The sequence below is a fragment of the Hemiscyllium ocellatum genome, chromosome 20 (assembly GCF_020745735.1).
Source record: "Hemiscyllium ocellatum isolate sHemOce1 chromosome 20, sHemOce1.pat.X.cur, whole genome shotgun sequence".
NCBI classification, from domain to species: Eukaryota; Metazoa; Chordata; class Chondrichthyes; order Orectolobiformes; family Hemiscylliidae; genus Hemiscyllium; species Hemiscyllium ocellatum.
Genome location: NC_083420.1, coordinates 631987 through 657172, shown reverse-complemented (window position 1 = coordinate 657172; position 25186 = coordinate 631987). Strand labels below are relative to the sequence as shown.

General features: G+C 43.0%; 1 protein-coding gene across 1 annotated transcript in view; it reads left to right on the top strand.

The window, feature by feature from the left end:
- Positions 1–25186, top strand: part of iqck (IQ motif containing K) — a 118859-nt gene that overhangs the window by 64049 nt on the left and 29624 nt on the right. The window contains exon 7 of the mRNA XM_060840089.1: positions 4955–5039. Coding sequence (XP_060696072.1) covers positions 4955–5039 — 85 coding nt within the window. The remainder of the gene's footprint in view (positions 1–4954; positions 5040–25186) is intronic.

Genomic DNA, 25186 nt, shown 5'->3' with positions numbered 1-25186 from the left:
ATGGAGTTTTTGAAGAAGTAACAAAGAGGATTTATGAGGGCAGAGCAGTAGACGTGATCTATATGGACTTCAGCAAGGCGTTCAACAAGTTTCCCCATGAGAGACTAGTTAGCAAGGTTAGATCTCATAGAATACAGGAAGAACTAGCTGTTGGATACAGAACTGGCTCAAAGGTAGAAGACAGAGGGTGGTGGTGGAGGGTTGTTTTTCAGACTGAAGGCCTGTGACCAGCGGAGTGCCACAAAGATCGGTGCTGCGTCCATTATTTTTTGTCATTTATATAAATGATTTGGATGTCACCATAAGCGGTACAGTTAGTAAGTTTGCAAATGACACCAAAATTGGAGGTGTAGTGGACAGCGATAAAGGTTACCTCAGATTCCATTGGGATCTTGATCAGATGGGCCAATGGGCTGAGAAGTGGCAAATAGATTCTGGATTAGAGTGGTGCTGGAAAAGCACAGCAGTTCAGGCAGCACCCGAGGAGCAGGAAAATCGACATTTCGGGCAAAGCCCCTCACTGGTTTCCTCATTTCCCCTTCCCCCACCTCACCCGAGTTCCAAACTTCCAGCTCAGCACTGTCCCCATGACTTGTCCCTACCTGCCTCTATTCCTTTCCACCTATCCACTCCACCCTCCTCTCTGACCTATCACCTTCATCCCCACCCCCATTCACCCATTGTACTCTTTGCTATCTTCCCCCACCCTCCTCTCTGACCTATCACCTCCATCCCCACCCGCATTCAGCTATTGTACTCTATGCTACTTTCTCCCCACCCCCACCCTCCTCTCATTTATCTCTCCACCTTTCAGGCACTCTGCCTCTATTCCTGATGAAGGGCTTTTTGCCCGAAATGTCGATTTTCCTGCTCCTCGGATGCTGCCTGAACTGCTGTGCTTTTCCAGCACTACTCTAATCTAGAATTTGGTTTTCAGCAGCTGCAATCCTTGTATTTACCAAGTGGCAAATAGAGTTTAATTTAGATAAATACAAGGTGCTGTATTTTGGGAAAGCAAATCTTAGTAGGACTTATACACTTAATGGTAAGGTCCTACGGAGAGTTGCTGAACAAAAAGACCTTGGAGTGCGGTTCATAGCTCCTTGAAAGTAGAGTCGCAGGTAGATAGGATAGTGAAGAAGGCATTCAGTATGCTTTCCATTATTGGTCAGAGTATTAAGTACAGGAGTCGTGAGGTCATGTTGCGGCTGTACAGAACATTGGTTAGGCCACTTTTGGAATATTGTGTGCAATTCAGGTATCCTTGCTATCAGAAGGATATTGTGAAACTTGAAAGAGTTCAAAAAAGATTTACAAAGATGTTGGCTGAAAATGTGTTGCTGGTTAAAGCGCAGCAGGTCAGGCAGCATCCAAGGAACAGGAAATTCGACGTTTCGGGCACAAGCCTGATTCCTGATGAAGGGCTCTGGCCCAAAACGTCGAATTTCCTGTTCCTTGGATGCTGCCTGACCTGCTGCGCTTTAACCAGCAACACATTTTCAGCTCTGATCGCCAGCATCCGCAGACCTCACTTTTTACTTACGAGGATGTTGCCAGGGTTAGACGATTTGAGCTATAGGGAGAGGTTGAACAGTCTGGGACTGTTTTCCCTGGAGCGTTGGAGGCTGAGGGGTGACCTTGTAGAGATTTATAAAATCCTGAGGACCATGCATAGGGTAAATAGGCAAGGTCTTTTCCCTGGGATGGGGAAGTCCAGAACTAGACGGCATCGATTAGATTAGATTCTCTACAGTGTGGAAACAGGCCCATCGGCCCAACCAGTCCACATCGACCCTCCGAAGAGTAACCCACCCAGACCCATTTCCCCTCTGACTAATGCACTTAACACTATGGGCAATTTATCATGGTCAATTCACCTCACTTGCACACCTTTGGTCTGTGGAAGGAAACCCATGCAGACATGGAGAGAATGTACAAACTCCACACAGACAGTCGCCCGAGGCTGGAATTGAATCTGGGACCCTGGTCTGTGAGGCAGCAGTGCTAACCACTGAGCCACGTGTTTAGGGTGAGAGGGGAAAGATATAAAAGAGACCTAAGGGGCAATGTTTTCACACAGAAGGTGGTGCATGTGTGGAATGGCTGCTGGAGGAAGTGGTGGAGATCCGATGTACCCAAACAGCCATCTGCGCATTCTCACCAGTGCCAGAAACAGGTTACTATTTGGTGATGATAAAAATGTTATGGCACATCCCAGAATAGCATGCACGCAACTGTGAGAGGCATTTTTAGAGTCATATATTAGCTGAACATTGAAGGGGTGGAATCCCTTCCTTTTTATGAATGCTGCTGGTTGCTTAGTTACTGCCTTGATGACCAGGTGGCTGCAGTTGAAAATTCCCGCACCTGAGGGATAAAAATGGAGCTAAATCCCATGGCCTTCTGTACCTGTGTGGTACCATCAGTGAAGGTCAGTCTGGACTTTTGGGCTGATGGGCCTGTTTCCACACTGTAGGGAATCTACTGTACTCTAGTCTAATATCCTGTATCTCAGTATTCTCCTCGACAACATTGTCTTTTTCCTGTCTGAATACTGTCAAAAAATATTCATTTAGCGCCTTTCCTATCTCTCCGGGCTCCACATACAACTTCCCACTACTGTCCTTGATAGGCCCTAATCTTGATCTTGTCATTCTTTTATTCCTGACAACCTGTAGAAAACTTTAAGGTTTTTCTTGATCCTACCTGCCAACGACTTCTCATCTTCCCTCTTGGCGGCTCTTCTTAGCTCTCTCTTTAGGTCCTACCTTGTAACACTTAAGCACCCTAACTGAGCCTTCTCATCTCAACCTTATGTAATCCTCCTTCTTCTGCTTGACAAAAAATTCAACTTCCTTAGTAAACCATGGCACCCTCATTCGATAATTTCCTCCCTGCCTGATAGGTACATACTTATCAAGGAAATGCAGTCGCTGGTCCTTGAATAAGCTCCACATTTCAATTATGCCCATAACCTGTAGTTTCCTTCCCCAGCCTATGCATCCTAAACCTTGCCTAATCACATCACAATTGCCTTTTTCCTAGCTATAACTCTTGCCCTGTGGTATATACCTATCCCTTTCCATCACTAAACTAAACGTAACCGATTAGTGGTCACTATCACCAAAGTGCTCACCTACCTTCATATCTAATATCTGGCCAAGTTTGTTACCCAGTACCAATTCCGATACGGTGAATTTGGATTTCCAGAAGGCATTCGACAAGATCCCGCACAAATGGCTTCAGCATAAGATAAAGGTGCATGGAGTTACTGGTGATGTATTAGCATGGAAAGAAGATTGGTTGACTAACAGAAAACAAAGAATGGGGATAAATGGGTGTTTTCCTGGTTGGCGATCAGTGGCTAGTGTGTGTGCCTCAGGGACAGAGTTGGGACTGCAATTGTTTACAATTTACATAGATGATCTAGAGTTGGAAATCACGCGTAATGTATCAAAGTTCACAGATGACACTAAGATGAATGGTAAAGCAAAGTGTGCAGAGGGCACTGAAAGTCTATAGAGGGATATAGATAAGTGAATGGGCAAGAGTCTGGCAGATGGAGTACAATGTATGTAAATGTGAAGTTATCCACTTTATGAGGAATGACAAGCAAAATGGTGTATTATTTAAATACTGAAAAACTGTAGCATACTCCTGTGCAGAGGGTCCTGGGTGTCCTTGTGCATGAAACATAAAAAATTGGTTTGCAAATGCAACAGGTAATTATGAAAACAAATGGAATATTATCCTTCATCGCTAGAGTGATGGAGTTTAAAAACAGGGATGTATACTACAGCTGTATAGCGCACTGGTGAGGCCATACCTGGAGTCCTCTGTACAGTTTGGTCTCATTTGAGAAAGGATATATTAGCAATGTAGCAGGTGCAGAGGAGGTTCGCTGGGTTGATTCCAGAATTGAGAGGGGTAGCTTGTGAGGTAGAGATTGAGTAGACAGGGACTATACGAATTGGAATTTAGAAGAAATGGGGCGGGGGGGAGGTGGAGTGCGGAATCTTATAGAAATATATAAAGTTATGAAGGAAATAAACAAGATAGAATCAGGGAGGTTGGTTCCACTTGCAAGAAAATCTAGAACTGGGGGGCATAGCCTCAAAATAAGAGAAAGCAGATTTAGGGCTGAGTTGAAGAGGAATTTCTTCCCCCAGTGAAGTAGTTGAGGCTACCTTGTTAAATGCTTTTAAGGCAAACATTAATTTTTGAACAGTAAGGGAATTAAGGATTATGGTGCGTGGACGGATAAATGGACCTAAGTCTACAAAAAGATCAACCATGATCTTATTGAGTAGCAGAGCAGGCTCAACAGGCCAGATGGCCTACTCCTGCTCCTATTTCTTATATTCTTATGATATATCACTGCACCACTAAAGTTTCATGGGCCTCATTATGTTGAACAGTTGTTTTTAATTTCTGCCTTTATAAACTGAATTGATATTAAATGAAGGGAAGAGTGAGGTTTTTTTTATTTGGAACTGCTCCCAAAAATGCTACTGCTTACCTGATAATATATCTCTGCTTAATAATTTCATTTTTTTGTTATAATGAGGAAAATCAAGTGTGTCAGTTAATGGACCCGTCAAACACTTCCATCACGTGATCTTTGTTTGTTTTGTTTTATTGTAAAAGATTATGTTGGTCTGTCGTCATGTCTCAATGGCTTTACTTCAAAAATTCATAAATGTTAGGTTACACGGAAAAATTGAATTAATAGCAGGTTTCCTAGATTCTTGACAATAATTTATTTCTGTTATCAGTGATTCCTCTTTAATTAGTCCTGATGCAGCCAACTCTTAAATTAGTCTGTATCAGTATTTTGTTTCTGTCTAGTTCTCTTCAATCTGTTCTGCCTGAATTGTTACCACCATGTCAGGGAAAAATTACATAACAGTTAAGCATAAGACATATACCAACAATCATCTTAATTTTCTTTCAGTCCTAGACCGCCAATCCCTCTGTCTCTCTTATTGTCAGAAGATGAAGCTGCACTTATAATTCAGTCTTTCTGGAGAGGTTACCAGGTAATATCCTTATCATTGTTTAGTTCAATCTTGAGATTAAGAAACGTGTATTTGATAACCATTGCCACCGCCACCTCATCAAAGAAATGTCACTGGATGAAAATTCCAAAACCCCAGACTAATGTTTTGGACATGGATTCAAATTCCTTCATGACATTTGGTGAAAATTGAATGCAGTAAGTATCTGGAGTCAAAACCTCGCCTACTGATCTGGTCTGGCCCTACATGTGACTCCAGACCCACAGCAATGTGATTGACTCCTAATTGCCATCTGAGTAAGTTGGGATGGGCAACAATTGCTGACCTAGCTAGTTACATCCAACTAAAAAAATTAGTTACAGGTATTTGTATTTGTTTTCACCTTTTGGGTAATTTAACATTATGCACAGACATATTGTTCATATTTGTAGTTTGAAATGTTCATCTCCTGGCTGATATTCATCTTTTGATTGACGTCATTCAAACGCTATTATCTGGCCATTATCTCACAATTATTTGGAACCTTGCAGTGTGCATGTTGACTGCCTCATTCCCTATGTCCCAATAGCAACTATACTTCAAACAGTGTGTGGTTAGCTGTAAAGCCCTTTAGAATATCTAAAGTCACAAATGGGAATCTTTAAATACAAGTTCTTACATCGTTCATTCTGAATATCAGTTTCAATACTATCCATAGAATACTCAGGGAACTGGTTCCATACTTTATGGGATGTGATGGAATATTGCCCACTTGCCTGGATGAGTGCAGCTCCAGAAACATCCAAGAATTTTGACACCAGCAAGGACAAAGCAGCCCCTTTAATTGTCAACACATCCACAAACATCTGTTTCCTCTACTATTGAAGCTCAGTAGCAGCAGTGCACTGCAGAAATTCACCAAAGGTCCTTAGATAGTACCTTTCAAACTCATGATCACTTCCATCTAGATGGACAAAGACAACAGGACACCGAGGCACTACCCCTCCAAACCACACACCATCCTGACAGGAAAATATATCTCAGTTCCTTCAGTGTTGCTGCATCAAAATCATGGAAGTCCCTACCTAAAGGCATTGTGGGTCTACCCATACTAGATGGGCTGCAGTGGTTCAAGAAGGCAGCTCACCATCACCTTGTCAAGGGCAAGGAGACATAAACAATAAATGCTGCCTCAGCCAGTGAAGCCTTCCTCCCTTGAATGAGTAAACAAAAGAAAGGATAGATTTTGTGTTTTTGTGATTCAGTGCTGGATACTGCAAGATGGAAAGCTTTGACAGCATGTCTCTCTTTTCAGCAATACACAAATTCTGTTTCACTAAGTGACTATTTGTAGCAATGTCTAGATTTAACAGTTAACTTAGCATCTGTCCATTCTTGTTTTTATATTTCAATGTCTGATGTATCCTATTATCATGAATGCTGCAAATGTTTAGCAATTCGACAAAACAATACAATTTTAGGTGAAGTTAAAGATCACACAACACCAGGTTATAGTACAACAGGTTTATTTGGAAGCACTAGCTTTAGGAGCGTTGCTCCTTCATCAGGTGGTTGTGGACCAGGATCATAAGATACAGAATTTATAGCAAAAGACTAGTGTCATGCAACTGAAATGCTTCCAAATATATCTGTTGGACTATAACCTGGTGTTGTGTGATTTTGTTTTGTAAATATTTTTATTGAAAAAAACGATTTTAAATTTTTTACAAAATTACAAAATCACTATAAAATAGTGTAACAACCTCATAATATAATGTCGATAACAGAAAACAAACTCCTACTCTACCCCATAAACCACCGAGGAAGAAAAAAATCTACAAAACTACAATTCAATGAATAACTAAGAAAAGTTAAACTAAGGTAAATTAAGTTATATTCAGTTAAGTTACTACAGTCAGCGCAATCCACCAAAGCTCCCCACCACCAGGAGCATTAGTAAGCAAACCCATATTTGCTCAGGATTCTTCCCCCCAGGAATCCCCACCGGACACACAGCCCTCATGGCTACACAAAGGCCATGATCATTACAGCTGACAAGTCTGTGTCTATATAATTCAGAAAGGGCCACCATGTTCTATAAAACAGTTCCGTTTTCTGGTGCACCATACTTGTAAGCAAGTCCAGGGGGATGTGCTCCAAACTCCGTGCTCCGTGGGTGGCACGGTGGCACAGTGGTTAGCACTGCTGCCTCACAGCGCCTGAGACCCGGGTTCAATTCCCAACTCAGGCGACTGACTGTGTGGAGTTTGCACGTTCTCCCCGTGTCTGCGTGGGTTTCCTCCGGGTGCTCCGGTTTCCTCCCACAGTCCAAAGATGTGCGGGTCAGGTGAATTGGCCATGCTAAATTGCTCGTAGTGTTAGGTAAGTGGTAAAGTGTAGGGGTATGGGTGGGTTGCGCTTCGGCGGGTCGGTGTGGACTTGTTGGGCCGAAGGGCCTGTTTCCACACTGTAAATCTAATCTAATCATAATCTATGCCAGCCTGAAAGTCCCAGGGGATTCTCCAACATCCAGCTCATTAGAATATTCTTTCTCGTATAGAATGAAAGAATATTAAACAGTTCCTTCCCATGCACATCCAAAGAGGGGAGATTTGGTAAACTAAAGAGGAAGGACACCACATTCAACTTAACCTCAGTTCCCAAGACCCCTTCCAGAACACTCGCTATGGTGCCCCAGTACCTACAAAACCTGTGGCATGACCACAGGCAATGAGTAAGTGTACCAACATCTGTTTTACATTTGGGGCCCTTTGAGGACACTCCTGTCTTAAATTTCACAAGCTGCTGCGGTGCCAAAGAGCCCTGTGGAGTACCTTCAGTTGCATAGCCTGCATCCTGTTACAAATCAAAATCTTCCTTACGCTCTCCCAAATATCCTCCCACACCTCTGACGAGATTTCCACCCCCAATTCCCGAGTCCAGATTCCACATAGCTGCTCAATGTCCTTCGAAACATTACTTCCTAACAAGTGATAGCGGGTACTAACCAAGAGAGTGCCCATAGACCGGAGCACTCTCCTCTCCATATACTAACCATCAATGTAGTCTTTTTCTGGATAAAGTTCCTAATCTGAAAGTCATAAAAGAGGTCCCTCCTGGATAGCTCATATTTCTGACTCAGCTGCTCGAAAGACATCATGACCTCCCCGTCAAATAAATCTCCCAAACAGGAGGCTCCTCTAGACTCCCAGACCGCAAAGCCAGTGTCCATTGACCTCAGCCTGAATCCTAACATTCCCACCATGGCTGTGAAAGGGGAAGGTTTTTGTAAGTTGCCCTCATTTTGCTGCTTTAACTGTGTTAAGGACAATCAGGGTTTCTGCAGTGGTCCATAACAGTCCTCACCTTGTCCATAAACAACAAATTGATGAGGGGGCATTGTGCCTGGGTGGCCTTGATGTCCCACCAGATTGACCATGGGTCCTGGCTGGCCCAGTCAGCCACAGAGGATCATAAGGAACTCAACTGATCGTTCTTAAAGTCCGGGAAATCCACACCTCCTATCCCCTGTGGAAGCTGCAATTTGTCCAGCTTAATAAGAGGCCACCTATGATGCCAGATGAAAGATCCAAGCCAACTGTAAAGCCTCTGAAGTGCTTGCCTAGGCAGCATCAAGGGGAGCATTCACATGGGCTATAATCAGTAAGGAAGAACATTCATTTTGACCAGAGCCTACTACCCAACCACGATATCGGAAGATCCTCCCAACGCCGAAGGTCCTGCCCTATCTTTTCTAGCAACTGCACAAAATTATATAATTGATTAAAGACCGAGGTGATAAAAATGACTAAATACAGGAAACCTCCCTGTGACCACCTGAAAGGGAAAGGGGTTCCATCCCCAAAATCAGATATTCTAGTAAGGCCCCCCCACAGGCATGGCCTCCAACTTCATAACATTTATTTTATACCCTGAGAACAAACCAAATAGATTAATAGGGGCACAGATGCCATCAGATCAGTTAAAAAGAGAAGAACATCATCCGCATAAAGGATGATCTTATGCCTGCCTGATCCTACCTCCGGGGCGTAATTATGTTGAGATCCCTCCTGATGGCTTCGGCCAGCGGCTCAATCACCAATGTAAATAATAGTGGTGAGAGAGGGCACTCTTGTCGGCAGCCTCTGCTGATACTAAAATTATCCAAACTTATGTCATTAGTGAGACTGCTGCTTTCGGGTCACTATATAAAATTGCCACCCACCTGGAAAAAACCCTCCAAGACCAAACCACTCCAGGACATAAAAGAGGTACAGCCACTCCACCCGCTCAAATGCTTTCTCTGCATCCAGGGAGACTACCAAGCCCGGAATTGACCCTTACTGGCATACACGGACCATGTTTAATACTCTTCTAATATTATTAGTAGATCTACTACTCTTGATAAAACATGTCTGGTCCTCCTTTACAATGAAGGGCAAAAACCTCTCCAACCTTATCGCCAGCATTTTCGACAGAATTTTAAAATCCACGTTCAGTAACGATATGGGCTTGTACGAAGTACAATCCTTTGGGGTTTTCCCTTTCTTAAGAATAAGAAAAATATTTGCTTCTCTCAGAGAGGATGGGAGGCAGTCCTGACTGTATGAATAGTTGTACATATCCAAGAGTGGCCCAGCCAGCATGTCTTATAAAACCCACTCCTTATAAAACCCACTTTGAAATCCATCTGGACTGGGTGTTTTACCACTCTGGAGCTGCCTCACCGCCTGCTGTATTTCCTGAATTGTCAGGGGGGCATTCAGTAAGGATGCCTGCTCTGAATTTACACCCTGAAGGTCCAGGGTCTTAAAAAATGGCTCTATCTTCATCAATCTGTCCTCACAGCCCTTCGGCTGGTACAGCTCCAGAGTAGAATTTCCTAAATCCTGTATTAATCTTTTTGGAATCACAAGTGAGAGTACCAGCACTCTCTAGTGGATGTGATAGATTGAGGGGCATTCTTCTTTCTGGCCAGATACGCTAGATCTACCTGGTTTATCACCATACTCAAATAACCTCTGTTTTGCAAAAGAGATTTCCCTCTTTGCTGTCTGGGTGAGCATAGTATTTAGAGCCTGAGGGCTGTAATCCGCTGCAACTTGGTTACAGACAGTCTGTCAAAGTATGTTAACTCAGCTACCTGAGGTGAGCCTCGAGCAAATGCTGCTGCTCTCCCCTCTGCCGCTTCCGAGTCACTTAGTAAGACATATTCAAACCCCGTGCACAGGCCTTGGCAGTCTCCCAGAGCACCAATGGATTACTGGCCGTACCCTAATTAATGTCCCAAAATATTTTAAATTCCCATGAAAAATACTCTATAAACGTATTTTTATAGGAAAATAAAACATAGGAAAGGGTCTATGTGCCAGTGCCGGGAGCCTATCCCGATACCACTGACCTTGACCTCCATGTGCACTGCTGCATGATCGGAAATGGCTATGTTCCCTATTCTGCAAGATAACATCGAATTCAAAAAAGTCAATGGGACAAAAAAAATGTCAATTCTGATATAGCACTTTTGTGAAATAGAGAAAAAGATGAAATCCCTACCTTTGGGGTGAAGACATCGCCACACATCCACCAACCCCAGCTCCCAGTTCAGGTCCACCAGCTGCCTGGATTGCAGGGATATACCCGCAAGACCCCTAGGCATCCTGTCCATCTCGGGATCCATAAGTGGGTTGAAGTCTCCCCCTAAAATTGTATGATACACTCCAAGGGCCATCAACCTGGAAAGCACATCCATTAAAAATTTAAAGGGCTGCACCGGGGGGACATTATACATTCAGAATCCTATATTCTTCTCCATGAATTAAAGCTTTATGTATTATAAACCACCCATATTCATCCTTAATTTGGTCTAATAGCTGAAGTGGGAGATTCTTCTGGATGAGTATAGTAACTCCTCTACTTTTCGAATTAGAGGATGAGATAAACACCTGTCTGAACCCTCCCTGCTGTAACTTTAAGTGCTCCTTATCAGTTACATGTGTTTCTTGCAGCAAGGCTACATCGACCCTCTTTTCTAAGACTTGAAAGTATCTTTTTTCTCTTAATCAATGAATGACTCCCCTTAACATTCCAGGTGCACCATTTAACCGAATGGCTAGCCATAGCTGTCCAAAACAGTCTGTGACATCCCCGGGAGGAAGAACGCCCCTTATAGTGGACCGAGTTAAAAACAATAAGCAGTTTGTCTAAATTTAAAAATACAACTTCCAAAAATACCAAATCAAAACTTCTATCAGCTACTTCTACAATGAACCAACATATAACACAAATGAAAGGAGACTTTTTCCCTTGCCCACAGGGAGCGTTCATACTACCCAATAACCCCTCCAGCTCCATCTAGCTGAAGCCATGCCCCAGCCCCAGACAACACAAAGTAAAGAAAAAATACAAACATCTTATAACAAGAAAGTTAAAGTAGGCACTCAATCTGACCCATCCATACTGTAACCCTAGGCACTCCTGGTAGAACAGAAATATATGACCTCCCCCCCGGCCCTCTCAACCACCCATTCCCCACCCCCACCCATTCCATACCAGAAGAAAAAAACAAAAGGAAATGATAAGAAAAAAAGAACAAAGGATGACGGGAGGGGAAAGAGAAGAAGATAAAAAACAATTATGACCCCCACATATATTTAAAAATAGCCCCCGATAACCAGGTAAACGAAGTAAATTACAGATAAAAACAAAATAAACATTATCGTCCATATAATTCAAGCCAGTTAATCTATTTTAAAGCATCCAAGAAGTCCCTTGCCTTTTCCGGCGAGTCAAAATGAACATGGACCCTCCATGGCTGAAACATAATATTGCCAGATATCTTATGGAATACTAAATATTCAAGTGCTGACCTGCTGCGCTTTTCCAGCAACACATTTTTCAGCTCTGATCTCCAGCATCTGCAGTCCTCACTTTCTCCTGGGTCTTCAAGTCCCTCAGCCGTCTTTTTACCTCATCATTGGCCTTCCTCTTATAATCACAATTGCAGAAGAGTCTTGGAAAAGCATAATTTGTCATCCTTTGTCTATCAGTGCCTGTGGATCCTTCCCCAGTGCTCTAGAGGCTTCCAGCGTCATTTGCTTATCTCTGTAATGCTGGAGTCGCACTAGGACCGAGTGGGGGCGCTGGTCCGATCTGGGCCTGCGTACTGCGACCTGGTGGGCCCGCTTGACTCGCATCCGGCCCAACCCAACTTCCAGCTTCAAAAACTGCGGGAGCCATTGCTCCAAGTAGCTGACGAGCTGGCCTTTCTCCTCCCGCTCCAGCAGCCCGACCAGGCGGATATACTTCCGACAGCCTCGCTGTTCGAGATCATTGACCTGCTCTACTAGGGCCCATACCTGCTGTTCCAGAGCCTGGACCAGACCCGCCGAGGTTTCTGTTGTGGTTTTGGAGGTTGCGGTCCGTTGCTCCACCTCCCCGATGTGCTACCCGAGACACTGGATCTTCTGGTCATGCTTCTGCAGCATGACCGGTTCAAGCCTGTCTAGGTTTCCTCCATCAACAAATCACTCTTCTCTCAGAGTTTCACAAACTCTGACATCAGGCTCTGCTCCATAGATAAGTCCCCTAGAGCGATCATGGAGGCCGACACTGCGGCCAATAGCGTGTCAGTTGTTGCAGGGGGGCGTGGCCTGCTTACTGCGATCCTCGCAGCCCCTTCCCTTTGGTCATTTTCCAAACTGTTCTAAACTAACACTGAACAATTCTAGGGATCAAAACGTAACTATTTCTACCACATTGGGTATTAAAGGGAGGGTGAGTGCACCACTTTGTCTGGGTTTTGGTGCAGAGCTCAGCAGGGCAGTCCTACTGGGTCACCGCCATCTAAGATTTTTAACTTTATCCACCTCAGTCCAATACCGACTCCTCCACATCAATTTTAGATGGTCATTGCTTGTTTTATTGAGTTATTTTCACTGCTATTATTGGTTATTTCTTGACTTTTCTGCAACTATAGTCATTTTGTTGAAGGTAGTCAAGAGAAATTATATGAATACAGTTCAAACTATGAAATAAAATTATTTTACTGGGGAAATTCAAATATACATAACCACTAATTGCAAAAAAGAACTAAATAATCGTAAGAGCAAATTATTGCAGATGCTCGAATCTGAATTGTGGATCTAGTATTGTGTAACAAACCAGAATTGGTCAGTGACCTCGAAGTGAAGGAGCCATTGGGAAGTAGTGACCATAATACATTAAGCTTCAATCTGCAATTTGAGAGGGAGAGGGTACAGATGGAAGTGACAGTACTTCTGTTGAATAAAGGGAACTATGGAGCTATGAGGGAGGAGCTGGCCAAAGTTTAATGGTGCAATACCTTAGCAGGGATGACCGTGGAGGAACAGTGGCAGATATTTTTGTGTATAATGCAGAAGTTGCAGGATCAGTTCATTCCTAAAAGGAAGAAAGATCCCAGGAGGAGGCATGGGCGGCCGTGGCTGACGAGGGAAGTTAAGAAACATATAAAGTTAAAAGAGAAAAAGTATAACAGCAAAGATAAGTGGGAAAACAGAGGACTGGGAAGCTTTTAAAGAACAACAGAGGATTACTAAGAAGGAAATACGCAGAGAAAAAAATGAGGTACGAAGGTAAACTGGCCAATAATATAAAGGAGGATAGTAAAAGCTTTTTTAAGTATGTGCAAGGCAAAAAAATAGTTAGGACTAAAATTGGGCCCTTGAAGACAGAAACAGGGGAATATATTACGGGGAACAAAGAAATGACGGAAGAATTAAATGCGTACTTCAGATCTGTATTCACTGGGGAAGACCCAAGCAATCTCCCTGAGGTAACAGTGGCTGAAGGACCTGAACTTAAGGGAATCTATATTTGCCAGGATTTGGTGTTGGAGAGACTGTTAGGTCTGAAGGTTGGTAAGTCTCCAGGGCCTGATGGTCTACATCCCAGGGTACTGAAGGAGATGGCTCGGGAAATCGTGGATGCGTTGGTGACTATTTTCCAAAGTTCGATAGATTCAGGGTCGGTTCCTGAGGATTGGAGGGTGGCTAATGTTATACCACTTTTTAAGAAAGGTGGGAGAGAGAAAGCAGGAAATTATAGACCAGTTAGTCAGATCTCAGTGGTGGGAAAGATGTTGGAGTCTATTATAAAGGATGAAATTACGGCACATCTGGATAGTAGTAACAGGATAGGACAGAGTCAGCATGGATTTATGAAGGGGAAATCATGCTTGACTAATCTTCTTGAATTTTTTGAGGATGTAACTCTGAAGATGGACGAGGGAGATTCAGTAGATGTAGTGTACCTGGACTTTCAGAAAGCTTTTGATAAAGTCCCACACAGGAGGTTAGTGAGTAAACTTAGGGCGCATGGTATTGGGGGCAAAGTACTAGATTGGATTGAAAATTGGTTGGCTGATAGGAAACAAAGGGTAGTGATAAACGGCTCCATTTCGGAATGGCAGGCAGTGACCAGTGGGGTACCGCAGGGATCCGTGCTGGGACCGCAGCTTTTTACAATATATGTTAATGATATAGAAGATGGTATCATCAATAACATTAGCAAATTTGCTGATGATACAAAGCTGAGTGGCAGGGTGAAATGTGATGAGGATGTTAGGAGATTACAGAGTGACCTGGGCAAGCTAGGTGAGTGGGCAGATGCATGGCAGATACAGTTTAATGTGGATAAATGTATGGTTATCCACTTTGGTGGCAAGAACAGGAAGGCAGATTACTACTTCAATGGAATTAATTAAGGTAAAGGGGCAGTACAGAGAGATTTGGGTGTTCTTGTACACCAGTCAATGAAGGCAAGCATGCAGGTACAGCAGGTAGTGAAGAAGGCTAATAGCATGCTGGCCTTCATAACAAGAGGGATTGAGTATAGAAGCAAAGAGGTGCTTCTGCAGCTGTACAGGGCCCTGGTGAGACCACACCTGGAGTACTGTGTGCAGTTCTGGTCTCCAAATTTGAGGAAAGACATTCAGGCTATTGAGGGAGTGCAGCGTAGGTTCACGAGGTCAATTCCTGGAATGGTGGGATTACCTTACACTGAAAGACTGAAGCGACTGGGCTTGTATACCCTTGAGTTTAGAAGACTGAGAGGGGATCTGATTGAGACATATAAGATTATGAAAGGATTGGACACTCTGGCAGCAGGAAACATGTTTCCGCTGATTGGTGAGTGCCGAACCAGAGGACACAGCTTAAAAATACGGGATAGACCATTTAGGACAGAGATGAGGAGAAACTTCTTCACCCAGAGAGTGGTGGCTGTGTGGAATGCTCTGCCCCAGAGGGCAGTGGAGGCCCAGTCTTTGGATTCATTTAAGAAAGAGTTGGATAGAGCTCTCAAAGATAGTGGAATCAAGGGTTATGGAGATAAGGCAGGAAGCGGATACTAATTAGGAATGATCAGCCTTGATCATATTGAATGGCGGTGCAGGCTCGAAGGGCTGAATGGCCTACTCCTGCACCTATTGTCTATTGTCTATTGAAAATGAAAAGTGCTGGAGATCGCAGCGGATCAGGCAGCATCCATGGACAGAAAGCAAGCTAACATTTTGAGTCATCAGCTCAGATGAAGAGTCAGCTAGACTCAAAATGTTAGCTTGCTTTCTCACCGTGGATGCTAACATAATAGTAACATTGTTCTGTAGCATGGTCATGTGATACAGTGGGTAGTGCTCCTTCCTCTCAGCCCAAAACTGTGAGTTTGGGTTGCACTCCATGGCCTTGATGGTCATCATTGTGTTCATAATGTGTCTAACCTGCAAACCCTTCCGATGCAACAATAACAGGCAGAAGGATCAGGAGAGACCCCTAGTCAGCCATGTTTGATGATGAATAGCACCCATCAAGGTATAGCCTAAGCTGACAAACTATGAAACTGTTCCCGGAATAACAATCTATGGAAAACATACTAATTTTTAAATGGAATACATAAATACAATTAATTATCATACTAGGAAAGAAATGTTAGTAACTCCTATTAATATATGTATCAGGAAAAGTGATTGATTGATTAATTTATTGTCATGTGTACCGAAGTACCAAAGGGAAAGCTTTGTGTACGAGCAGTACAGGCAGATCACAGTTAGCAAGGATGTAAGATCAAAAAAGCTTAGACAGAGGCATACGGGTAACACTGCACAGGACGTGCGCCAGATAAGATCAACTTTAGCAAGATCAGCATTATTAGAAGCTAAAGAATCCATTCATCAGTCTAGTAATGGCCAGGGAGAAGCTGTTCCTGAACCTGCTGGTGCGTGTGTTCAGGCTTCAGTATCTTCTGCAGGACAGAAGGTGTTTTAGGAGATCATTGTTCAAGAAGGGGAGACAACCCTGGTAATTATAGACCAGTAAGCCTTACATCAGTTGTGGGTAAAATGTTGGAAAATGTTATAAGAGATAGAATTTATAATCAAATTTATAATTTAAAAAATTAAGTTGATCAGGGATAGTCAACACAGTTTTGGGAAGGGTAGGTCGTGCCTCACTACCTTATTGAGTTCTTCGAGAAGGTGACCAAACAGGTGGATGAGAGTAAAGCGGTTGATGTGGTGTATATGAATTTCAGTAAGGCGTTTGATGAGGGCCCCAACAGTAGGTTATTGCACAAAATACGGAGGCTTGGGATTACGGGTAGTTTAGTGTTTGGATCAGAATTTGGCTAGCTGATGGTAGTTGATGGGAAATATTCATCCTGGAGCTAAGTTATTAGTAGTGTGCCGCAAGGATCTGTTTTGGGTCCACTGCTGTTTGTCATTTTTATAAATGACCTGGATGAGAGCATAGAAGGATGGGTTAGTGAATTTGCATAAGACACTAAGGTTGGTGGAGTTGTGGATAGTGCTGAAGAATGTTGCAGGTTACAGAGGGACATAGATAAGCTGCAGAGCTGGGCTGGGAGGTGGCAAATGGAGTTTAGTGTGGAAAAGTGTGAGGCAGTTCACTTTGGAAGGAGCAATGGGAATAAAGAACACTGGGTTAATGGTAAGATTCTTGCTAGTGTAGATGAGCAGAGAGATCTTGATGTCCATGTACATAGATCCCTGAAAGTAGTCACCCAGGTTGATAGGATTGTTAAGAAGGCATACGGTGTGTTAGCTTTTATTGGTAGAGGGATTGAGTTTTGAATCCATGATGTCATGCTACAGCTGTACAAAACTCTGGTGCAGCCGCACTTGGAGTATTGCGTACAGTTCTGGTTACCATATTATAGGAAGGATGTCGAAGCTTTGGAGAGGGTTCAGAGGAGATTTACTAGGATATTGCCTGGTATGGAGGGAAGGTCTTACGAGGAAAGGCTGAAGGACTTGAGGCTATTTTCATTTGAGAGAAGAAGGTTGTGAGGTGACTTAATTGAGACATATCAGATAATCAGAGGGTTGGATAGGGTGGATCGCGAGAGCCTTTTTCTTCAGATGGTGATAGCTAGCACGAGGGGACATAGCTTTAAACTGAGGGGAGGTAGGTATAGGATAGAAATCAGAGGTAGTTTCTTTATTCAGATAGTAGTAGGGGAGTGGAATGCATTGCCTGCAACACCAACTTTAAGGGCATTTAAATAGTCATTGGATAGACATATGGATGAAAATGGAATAGTGTAGGATAAATGGGTTTCAGATTGGTTCCACAGGTCGGTGCAACATTGAGCGCCGAAGGGCCTGGACTGTACTGTAATGTTTTATGTTCTATCATTACCGGGGTGCGATGGATCTTTGATAGTGTTGGCAGTCTTTCCATGGCAGCAAGCCATGTAAATGGAGTCCATGGATGGAAAGCTGGCTTCTGTAATGGTCTGGACTGTGCACACACACAACTTTCTGTACTTTTTTTACTGAGCAGAGCAGTTATCATACCAGGTTGTTGTGCACGTGGACAATATGCTTTCAGTGGTGCACCTGTGAAAGTTGGTGAGCATCCTTATGGACATGCCAAATTTCATGAGTTATCTGAGGAAGAGTTGTTGCTTTGCCTTCTTGACTGTCACAAAAATAGAGAAAATGAGATGTGACATGCTGAAATTATAAATGAAATGTACTCAGAGTAATTAGGCATTTTACAACTAAATTGAGCAATACAGATGTCATGGAATGTAAGGAGTTAAACATTAGAAGCTTAGAATGAAAATCATGTGATGTAGAGAATAATAGGAGAAAGTGAGGACTGCAGATGCTGGAGATCAGAGCTGAAAATGTGTTGCTGGAAAAGCACAGCAGGTCAAGCAGCATCCAAGGAGCAGGAAAATCGACGGTTCTTGGATGCTGCCTGACCTGCTGCGCTTTTCCAGCAACACATTTTCAGCTCTGTAGAGAATAATCGTATGACACCGAATGCAAGGCTGTGTCTCTGGGGAAACTTGAAGCAATCCTAAGGCTGGCAGTCTCCCCATTCAGAATATTACATAACTGGACTGTGACTTTGATTAATTGTCATGTACTGAATGTCCTTTCTCCATTGAGGTTTCTATTTGAACTTCACCTGAGGGTCTTTATGATTTATCCTGTTTGAATTGCCAGAGGTTGGATTTATAATATAAGGTTTTAAAAATCATGAACTATTTTACATTAAAATTTGCTGTACAGCATTCACATTTTGTTAAAAAATAAACATTTGGGTAGTTTTCCTTACTTCAAGGGATCCAGAAATGTCTATGGAAGCATGGGCAGAGATCTGCAAGATCTATGTTCTAGCAACATTCTCACATACTTGGTCCCATGCCTGGAAAATTACCATATCACACTGTCCCTAAGGAATGGAAAACTGACACAGATAGTTTTATTTCCTTTGTATGGGATTTTATGCAAAATGTTACTGTGCTTCAGTTTGCCAGCTATCCTCAGAAAAGGGAAGTGTCATGAAAAGTTGAAGATGCTCGGGTATTCTTAGGCCTAGTTTATGTGTAAGTGACCCAGGGTGATTAATTATGATATTTCCCTCCTCAGAGGAAGCACTCAAGCTCTGCTCTCTGTTCAACACCTCATGATTATTTTGCCAGTCTGTGAAAGAGTTCACATAGAACACCAGACAATTGTAATGCCTCATGTTTTGTAATTGAAAATAATTTTGCACATTAGATCAAGGGTTGAATACTAGATGATTGGTTCAGGACAACAGTATTGATTTTTGTCTACTGCAGTATTAGGCCATTATTTGGGTAGTTGATCTTTTTCTTACACCAGAAGTCTAAATGTTCAACAGAGTTAATTTTTCACACTGGGAATATAATAGCACAGAAACAGGAGTAGGCGCCTTGAGTGAGACATTCAGCCCCTTGAGTTTAGATTCGGTCAAAGCTAGAACATAGAACATTACAGTGTAGAACAGACTCTTTTGCCCTCGATGTTGCGCTGACCTGCGGAACCACAAGCTGGCCTATTTCCTAAGTCCATCCACGTGCCTTAGTTCTGTAACTACTTATGCCTTTATTGGACAAAATACTTATTAACCTCAGTTTTGGATCGTTCAACTAATATCACTTCAATGGCTTAATGGGCAGAGAGTCCTGAACCATTCTTCAGGATTGTTGAAAATGACATATTTTGCCCAAGTGTTTATCTGGCTGTCATCAGGACATTTTATAAGAATACCGCTTCAAGGGTAAAAACAAAGCTTACACTGCATGAGAGGATCGCAGTGATTGGGGTTTGGCAGTGAGTTGTAATTGGTATAGAGAATGTACCCATTAATTCTGATTGATAGTTAACACCAAACTTTGTTTAAGTTTTATACCAGGCAGGTTGAGTCTGATTTTCATTCCAATCAGAGTTCACTTGCTAATCATTCAGCACTCTCCTCTCGTGCAGTATGAATATTGGCTTTCCTGTTGACTTGTCCTGCTGAGGGCAAGGCAAAAAGCTCCAACAAACTGTGTAGTTTTTAGCAATGCTCGCATTTTGTAATGCCAAACAATTTGACTACCTTTTCAATTAAGAAGTGCTTGCTGAAATTATCCCGATATACTTTGCTATAATACAGAGGAATTAGTTTACAGTTATCTACCATAGCTTCAACACCTCATTTAGATTGATACTTAACCTTTATTTAAGGGAGTGCAAGTCTAGCTTACCTAATCTATTCTTTTATTTTAATCGTTTTAATTATTATCTCATTCTTTTGACCCTGTGCTGTCCTCTATTCAAAGCCAATATCATGTTTCTGGGTGTGCTGTTCAGAACTGAACACAGCTTTATGAGCTTAACTAGAGTTCTATGTAATTGGACTAAAGCTTGCACCCCTTTTTATTCTCGCCCTCTTGAGAAAAAAGCCCAACATTCCTCTAACCTTATTTTTAGTTTTTATAACCTTTAAAAGCTTTTGGTGAACATTATATTTGGAAAACTATTTAGGTAAAGTTGCATAGTCCCAGAGGACATAGAGCTGCTCTCTCAGAGAGCGATGCACAGGAGTGGTTTAACCTGAGGATTACCACACCTCGGATGAGCGGAGAGATTGAAAGGAAGGGCCTTGGCAGTAACTTAAGCTGGTGTGGGAATTGAACCCACACTCTTTGCAATACTCTGCATCACAAACTAGCTGTACAGTCAATTAAGCTAACTGACTGCCAGAACATTTGTCTATTATTACAATATATTGTTCAATGTGTTTCGTCTCGTCCATCACCACCATACAGTCCAACATTCCATGATATCTGGGATTCTGTCACGTAATAACAAAAAAAGGTACTGAGGAAAATTATGGCTATAAAAGGTGGCAAGTCACCAGGATCAGATAGTTTCCTTCCCAGTGATTTGAACGAAATAGTTAACATCAGTGTGAATTCTTGAACTATAATCTTCCACAGAATGGGAATTGTTCATTTAGATTGGAAAATTGAACATCATAGAGTCACACTGCACAGAAACAGACAAGCCAGTCCAATTCTTCCACATCAACTAGATATCCCAATCTGACCTAGTCCCAATTGCCAGTATTTGGCCCATATTCCTCTAAATCTTTCCTATTTATGTATCCATTCAGATGACTTTTAAATGTTACAATTGAACCCACTTCCTCTGGACAGCTCATTGTGAGAAAGTTACCCCTCAGGTCTTTTTAAATCTTACCCCTCTCTCCTTAAACCTATGCCCTCTAGTTTTGGACTCCCCTACCCTGGGAAGAAGACCTTGGCTATTCACCCTATGCATTTGCCTCATGATTTTATAAACTTCTGTAAGGTCACCCCTCAGCCTCCAATATGCTCAATGAAGGTGAGAGAAGGAAACTAAAGAATGAAAGAACAGTTAGTCTAACATTTGTTTTTGGAAAATTGCTACAAGTGCAGAATCATGCAGAGGGTGACTAAACAGCTTGAAAATTTGCATCTGAACAGACAGAGCCAGCAGGTTATTGTGAAGGTCCTGAAATAGCCAGGATATGTGTTGTGAGCAAGAGTTCCAGTTGTCTGTGAGGACGAGTTCAGGTGTGGTTGCACATTGAAATTTGTGGCCTTTGATGGCATTGCTGCCTCTCAGTGCAAATTTAAAAGGAAGAGTGGGTGAGGGTGCAGTCTCTAATGTACATTGGGATGGGAACCAAAACTGTAGTCTGAGTATACGGGAGGTTGACAGGAGTGAAGTCAGAACTAAGCTTTCAAGATCACAAGAAGGCACCGGCAATCAGGATGTTGGTTTGAAATGTGTGTACTTCAACGCCAGGAACATCTGGAATAAGGTGGGTGAACTTGCAGCGTGGGTTGATACCTGGGATTTTGATGTTGTGGCCATTTCAGAGACATGGGTAGAGCAGGGACAGGAATAGTTATTGCAGCTTCTGGGATTAGATGTTTCAGTAAGAATAGAGAAAATGGTAAAAGAGGGGATGGTATGGCACTGTTAGTCAAGGATCGTATTACGGCTGCAGAAAGGCCATTTGAGGACTTATCTACTGAGGTAGTATGGGCTGAGATTGGAAACAGGAAAGGAGAGGTTACACTGTTGGGAGTTTTCTATAGGTCTCCAAATAGTTCCAGAGATGTCGAGGAAAGGATAGCAACGACGATACTCAATAGGAGCAAGAGTGACAGGGTAGTTGTTATGGGGGCTTTAACTTTCCAAATATTGACTGGGAATACTATAGCTCAAGTACTTTAGATGGGTCAGTTTTTGTCCAATGCATGCAAGAGGTTTTACTGACACAGTGTGTAGACAGGCCAACAGGGGGCGAGGCCACATTAGATTTGGTACTGGGTAATGAACCCAGTCACATGTTAGAATTGGAGGTAGGTGAGCACTTTGGTGATCGTGACCACAATTCGATTATGTTTACTTTAGTGATGGAAAGGGATAGGCATATAACGCAGGGCAAAAGTTATAGCTGAGGGAAAGGCAATTACAATGCAATTAGGCAAGACTTAGGATGCACGGGATGGGGAAGGAAATTGCAGGGGATGGGGACAATTGAAAGGAACAACTTTTGTGAGTCCTTGATAAGCATGTACTGGTCAGGCAGAGAGGTAGTTGTCCAGCGCGAGAGCCGTGGTTTACTAAGGAAGTTGAATCTCTTGTCAAGAGGAAGAAGGTGGCTTATGTTAGGATGAGATGTGATGGCTTAGTTAAAGGGCTTGAGAGTTATAAGTTAGCCAGAAAAGATCCAAAGAGAGGGCTAAGAAGAGTCAGGAGGGGACAGGAGAAGTCATTGGCAGGTAGGATCAAGGAAAACCCTAAGGCTTTCAAATATATCAGGAATAAAAGAATGACTAGAGTAAGATTAGGGCCAATCAAGCATAGTAGCGGGAAGTTGTGTGTGGAATCAGAGGAGTTAAGGGAAGCGCTAAATGAATATTTTTTGTCAGCATTCACACAAGAAAAAGACAATGTAATCAAGGAGAATTCTGAGATACAGGCTACTAGACTAGATGGGATTGAGGTGTTAGCAATTCTGGAAAATGTAAAAATAGATAAGTAACCTGGGCTGGATGGGATTTATCCTAGATTCTCTGGGGAGCCAAGGAGGAGATAGCAGAGCCTTTTGCTTTGATCTTTATGTCATCACTGTGTACAGGAATAGTTGTTGTGGTTCTGTTCGCCGAGCTGGAAGTTTTTGTTGCAAACGTTTCGTCCCCTGGCTAGGAGACATCATCAGTGCTCTGGAGCCTCCTGCGAAGCGCTTCTTTGATGTTTCTTCCGGTATTTATAGTGGTCTGTCCTTGCCGCTTCCGGGTGTCAGTTTCAGCTGTCCGCTGTAGTGGTTGGTATATTGGGTCCAGCTCGATGTGTTTGTTGATGGAGTTTGTGGATGAATGCCATGCCTCTAGGAATTCCCTGGCTGTTCTCTGTCTGGCTTGCCCTATGATAGTAGTGTTTTCCCAGTCGAATTCATGTTGCTTGTTGTCTGAGTGTGTGGCTACTAGGGATAGCTGGTCGTGCCGTTTCGTGGCTAGTTGATTTCATGTATGCAGATTGTTAGCTGTCTTCCTGTTTGTCCTATATAGTGTTTTGTGCAGTCCTTGCATGGTATTTTGTAAACTACATTAGTTTTGCTCATGTTGGGTATTGGCTCCTTTGTTCTAGTAAGTTGTTGTCTGAGCGTGGCTGTTGGTTTGTGTGCCGTTATGAGTCCTAAGGATCGCAGTAGTCTGGCTGTCAGTTCTGAAACGCTCCTGATGTATGGTAGTGTGGCTAGTCCTTTTGGTTGTGGCATGTCCTCGTACCGTGGTCTATCTCTTAGGCATCTGTTGATAAAGTTGCGCGGGTATCCGTTTTTGGCGAATACCTTGTATAGGTGTTCCTCTTCCTCTTTTTGCAGTTCTGGTGTACTGCAGTGCGTTGTGGCTCTTTTGAATAGTGTCCTGATGCAGCTTCGTTTGTGTGTATTGGGGTGGTTACTTTCATGGTTTAGGACTTGGTCTGTGTGTGTTGTTTTCCTGTGTACCCTTGTGGTGAATTCTCCGTTCGGTGTTCTCTGTACTATCACGTCTAGGAATGGGAGTTGGCTATCCTTTTCTACTTCTCTTGTGAATCGGATTCCTGTGAGTGTGGTGTTGATGATCCGGTGTGTTTTTTCTATTTCCGTGTTTTTGATGAAACGTTTGCAACAAAAACTTCCAGCTCGGCAAACAGAACCACAACAATGAGCACCCGAGCTACAAATCTTCGCACAAACCTTGAGTACAGGAATAGTGCTAGAAGACTGGAGTATAGCAAATGTTGTTCCTTTGTTCAAGAAGGGGAGTAGAGACAACCGTGGTGATTATAGATTAGATTAGATTACTTACAGTGTGGAAACAGGCCCTTCGGCCCAACAAGTCCACACCGACCCTCCGAAGAGCAACCCACCCAGACCCATTCCCCTACATTTACTCCTTCATCTAATGCTACGGGAAATTTAGCATGGCCAATTCACCCAACCTGCACATTTTTGGACTGTGGGAGGAAACCGGAGCACCCGGAGGAAACCCACACAGACACGGGAAGAATGTGCAAACTTCACACACAGTTACCTGCGGCAGGAATTGAACCTGGGTCTCCGGCACTGTGAGGCAGTAGTGCTAACCACTGTGTCACCAGACTAGTGAGCCGTACCTCAGTTATGGGTAAAGGGTTAGGAATGGTTATGAGAAAGAGGATTTATAATCATTTAGAAAGGAATAAGTTAATTAGGGATAGTCAACACAGTTTTGTGAAGGGGAGGTAGTGTTTCACAAACCTTATTGAGTTCTTTGAGAAGGTGACCATACAGGTGGATAAGGAGAAAGTGGTTAATACGGTGTAGGTGGATTCAGTAAAGCATTTGATACGGTTCCCACGGTAGGCTATTGCACAGAATACGGAAACATAGGATTGAGGATGATTTAGCGGTTTGGATCAGAATTGGCGAGCTGAAAGAAGACAGAGGGCGTGGTTGATGCGAAATGTTCATCCTGGAGTTCAGTTATTAATGGAGTCCAAAGGTGCAGCAGGTCAGGCAGCATCCAAGGAGCAGGAGAATCGACGTTTTGGGCATGAGCCATTCTTCAGGAAGTTCCTGAAGAATGGCTCATGCCCAAAACGTCGATTCTCCTGCTCCTTGGATGCTGCCTGACCTGCTACGCTTTTCCAGCAACACATTTTCAGCTCTGATCTCCAGCATCTGCCGTCCTCACTTTCTCCTATTAATGGGGTACCACGGGAACTGTTGGCCCACTGTTGTTTGTCATTTTTATAAATGACCTAGATGAGGGCAGAGAAGGATGGGTTAGTAAATTTGTGGATGAAACTA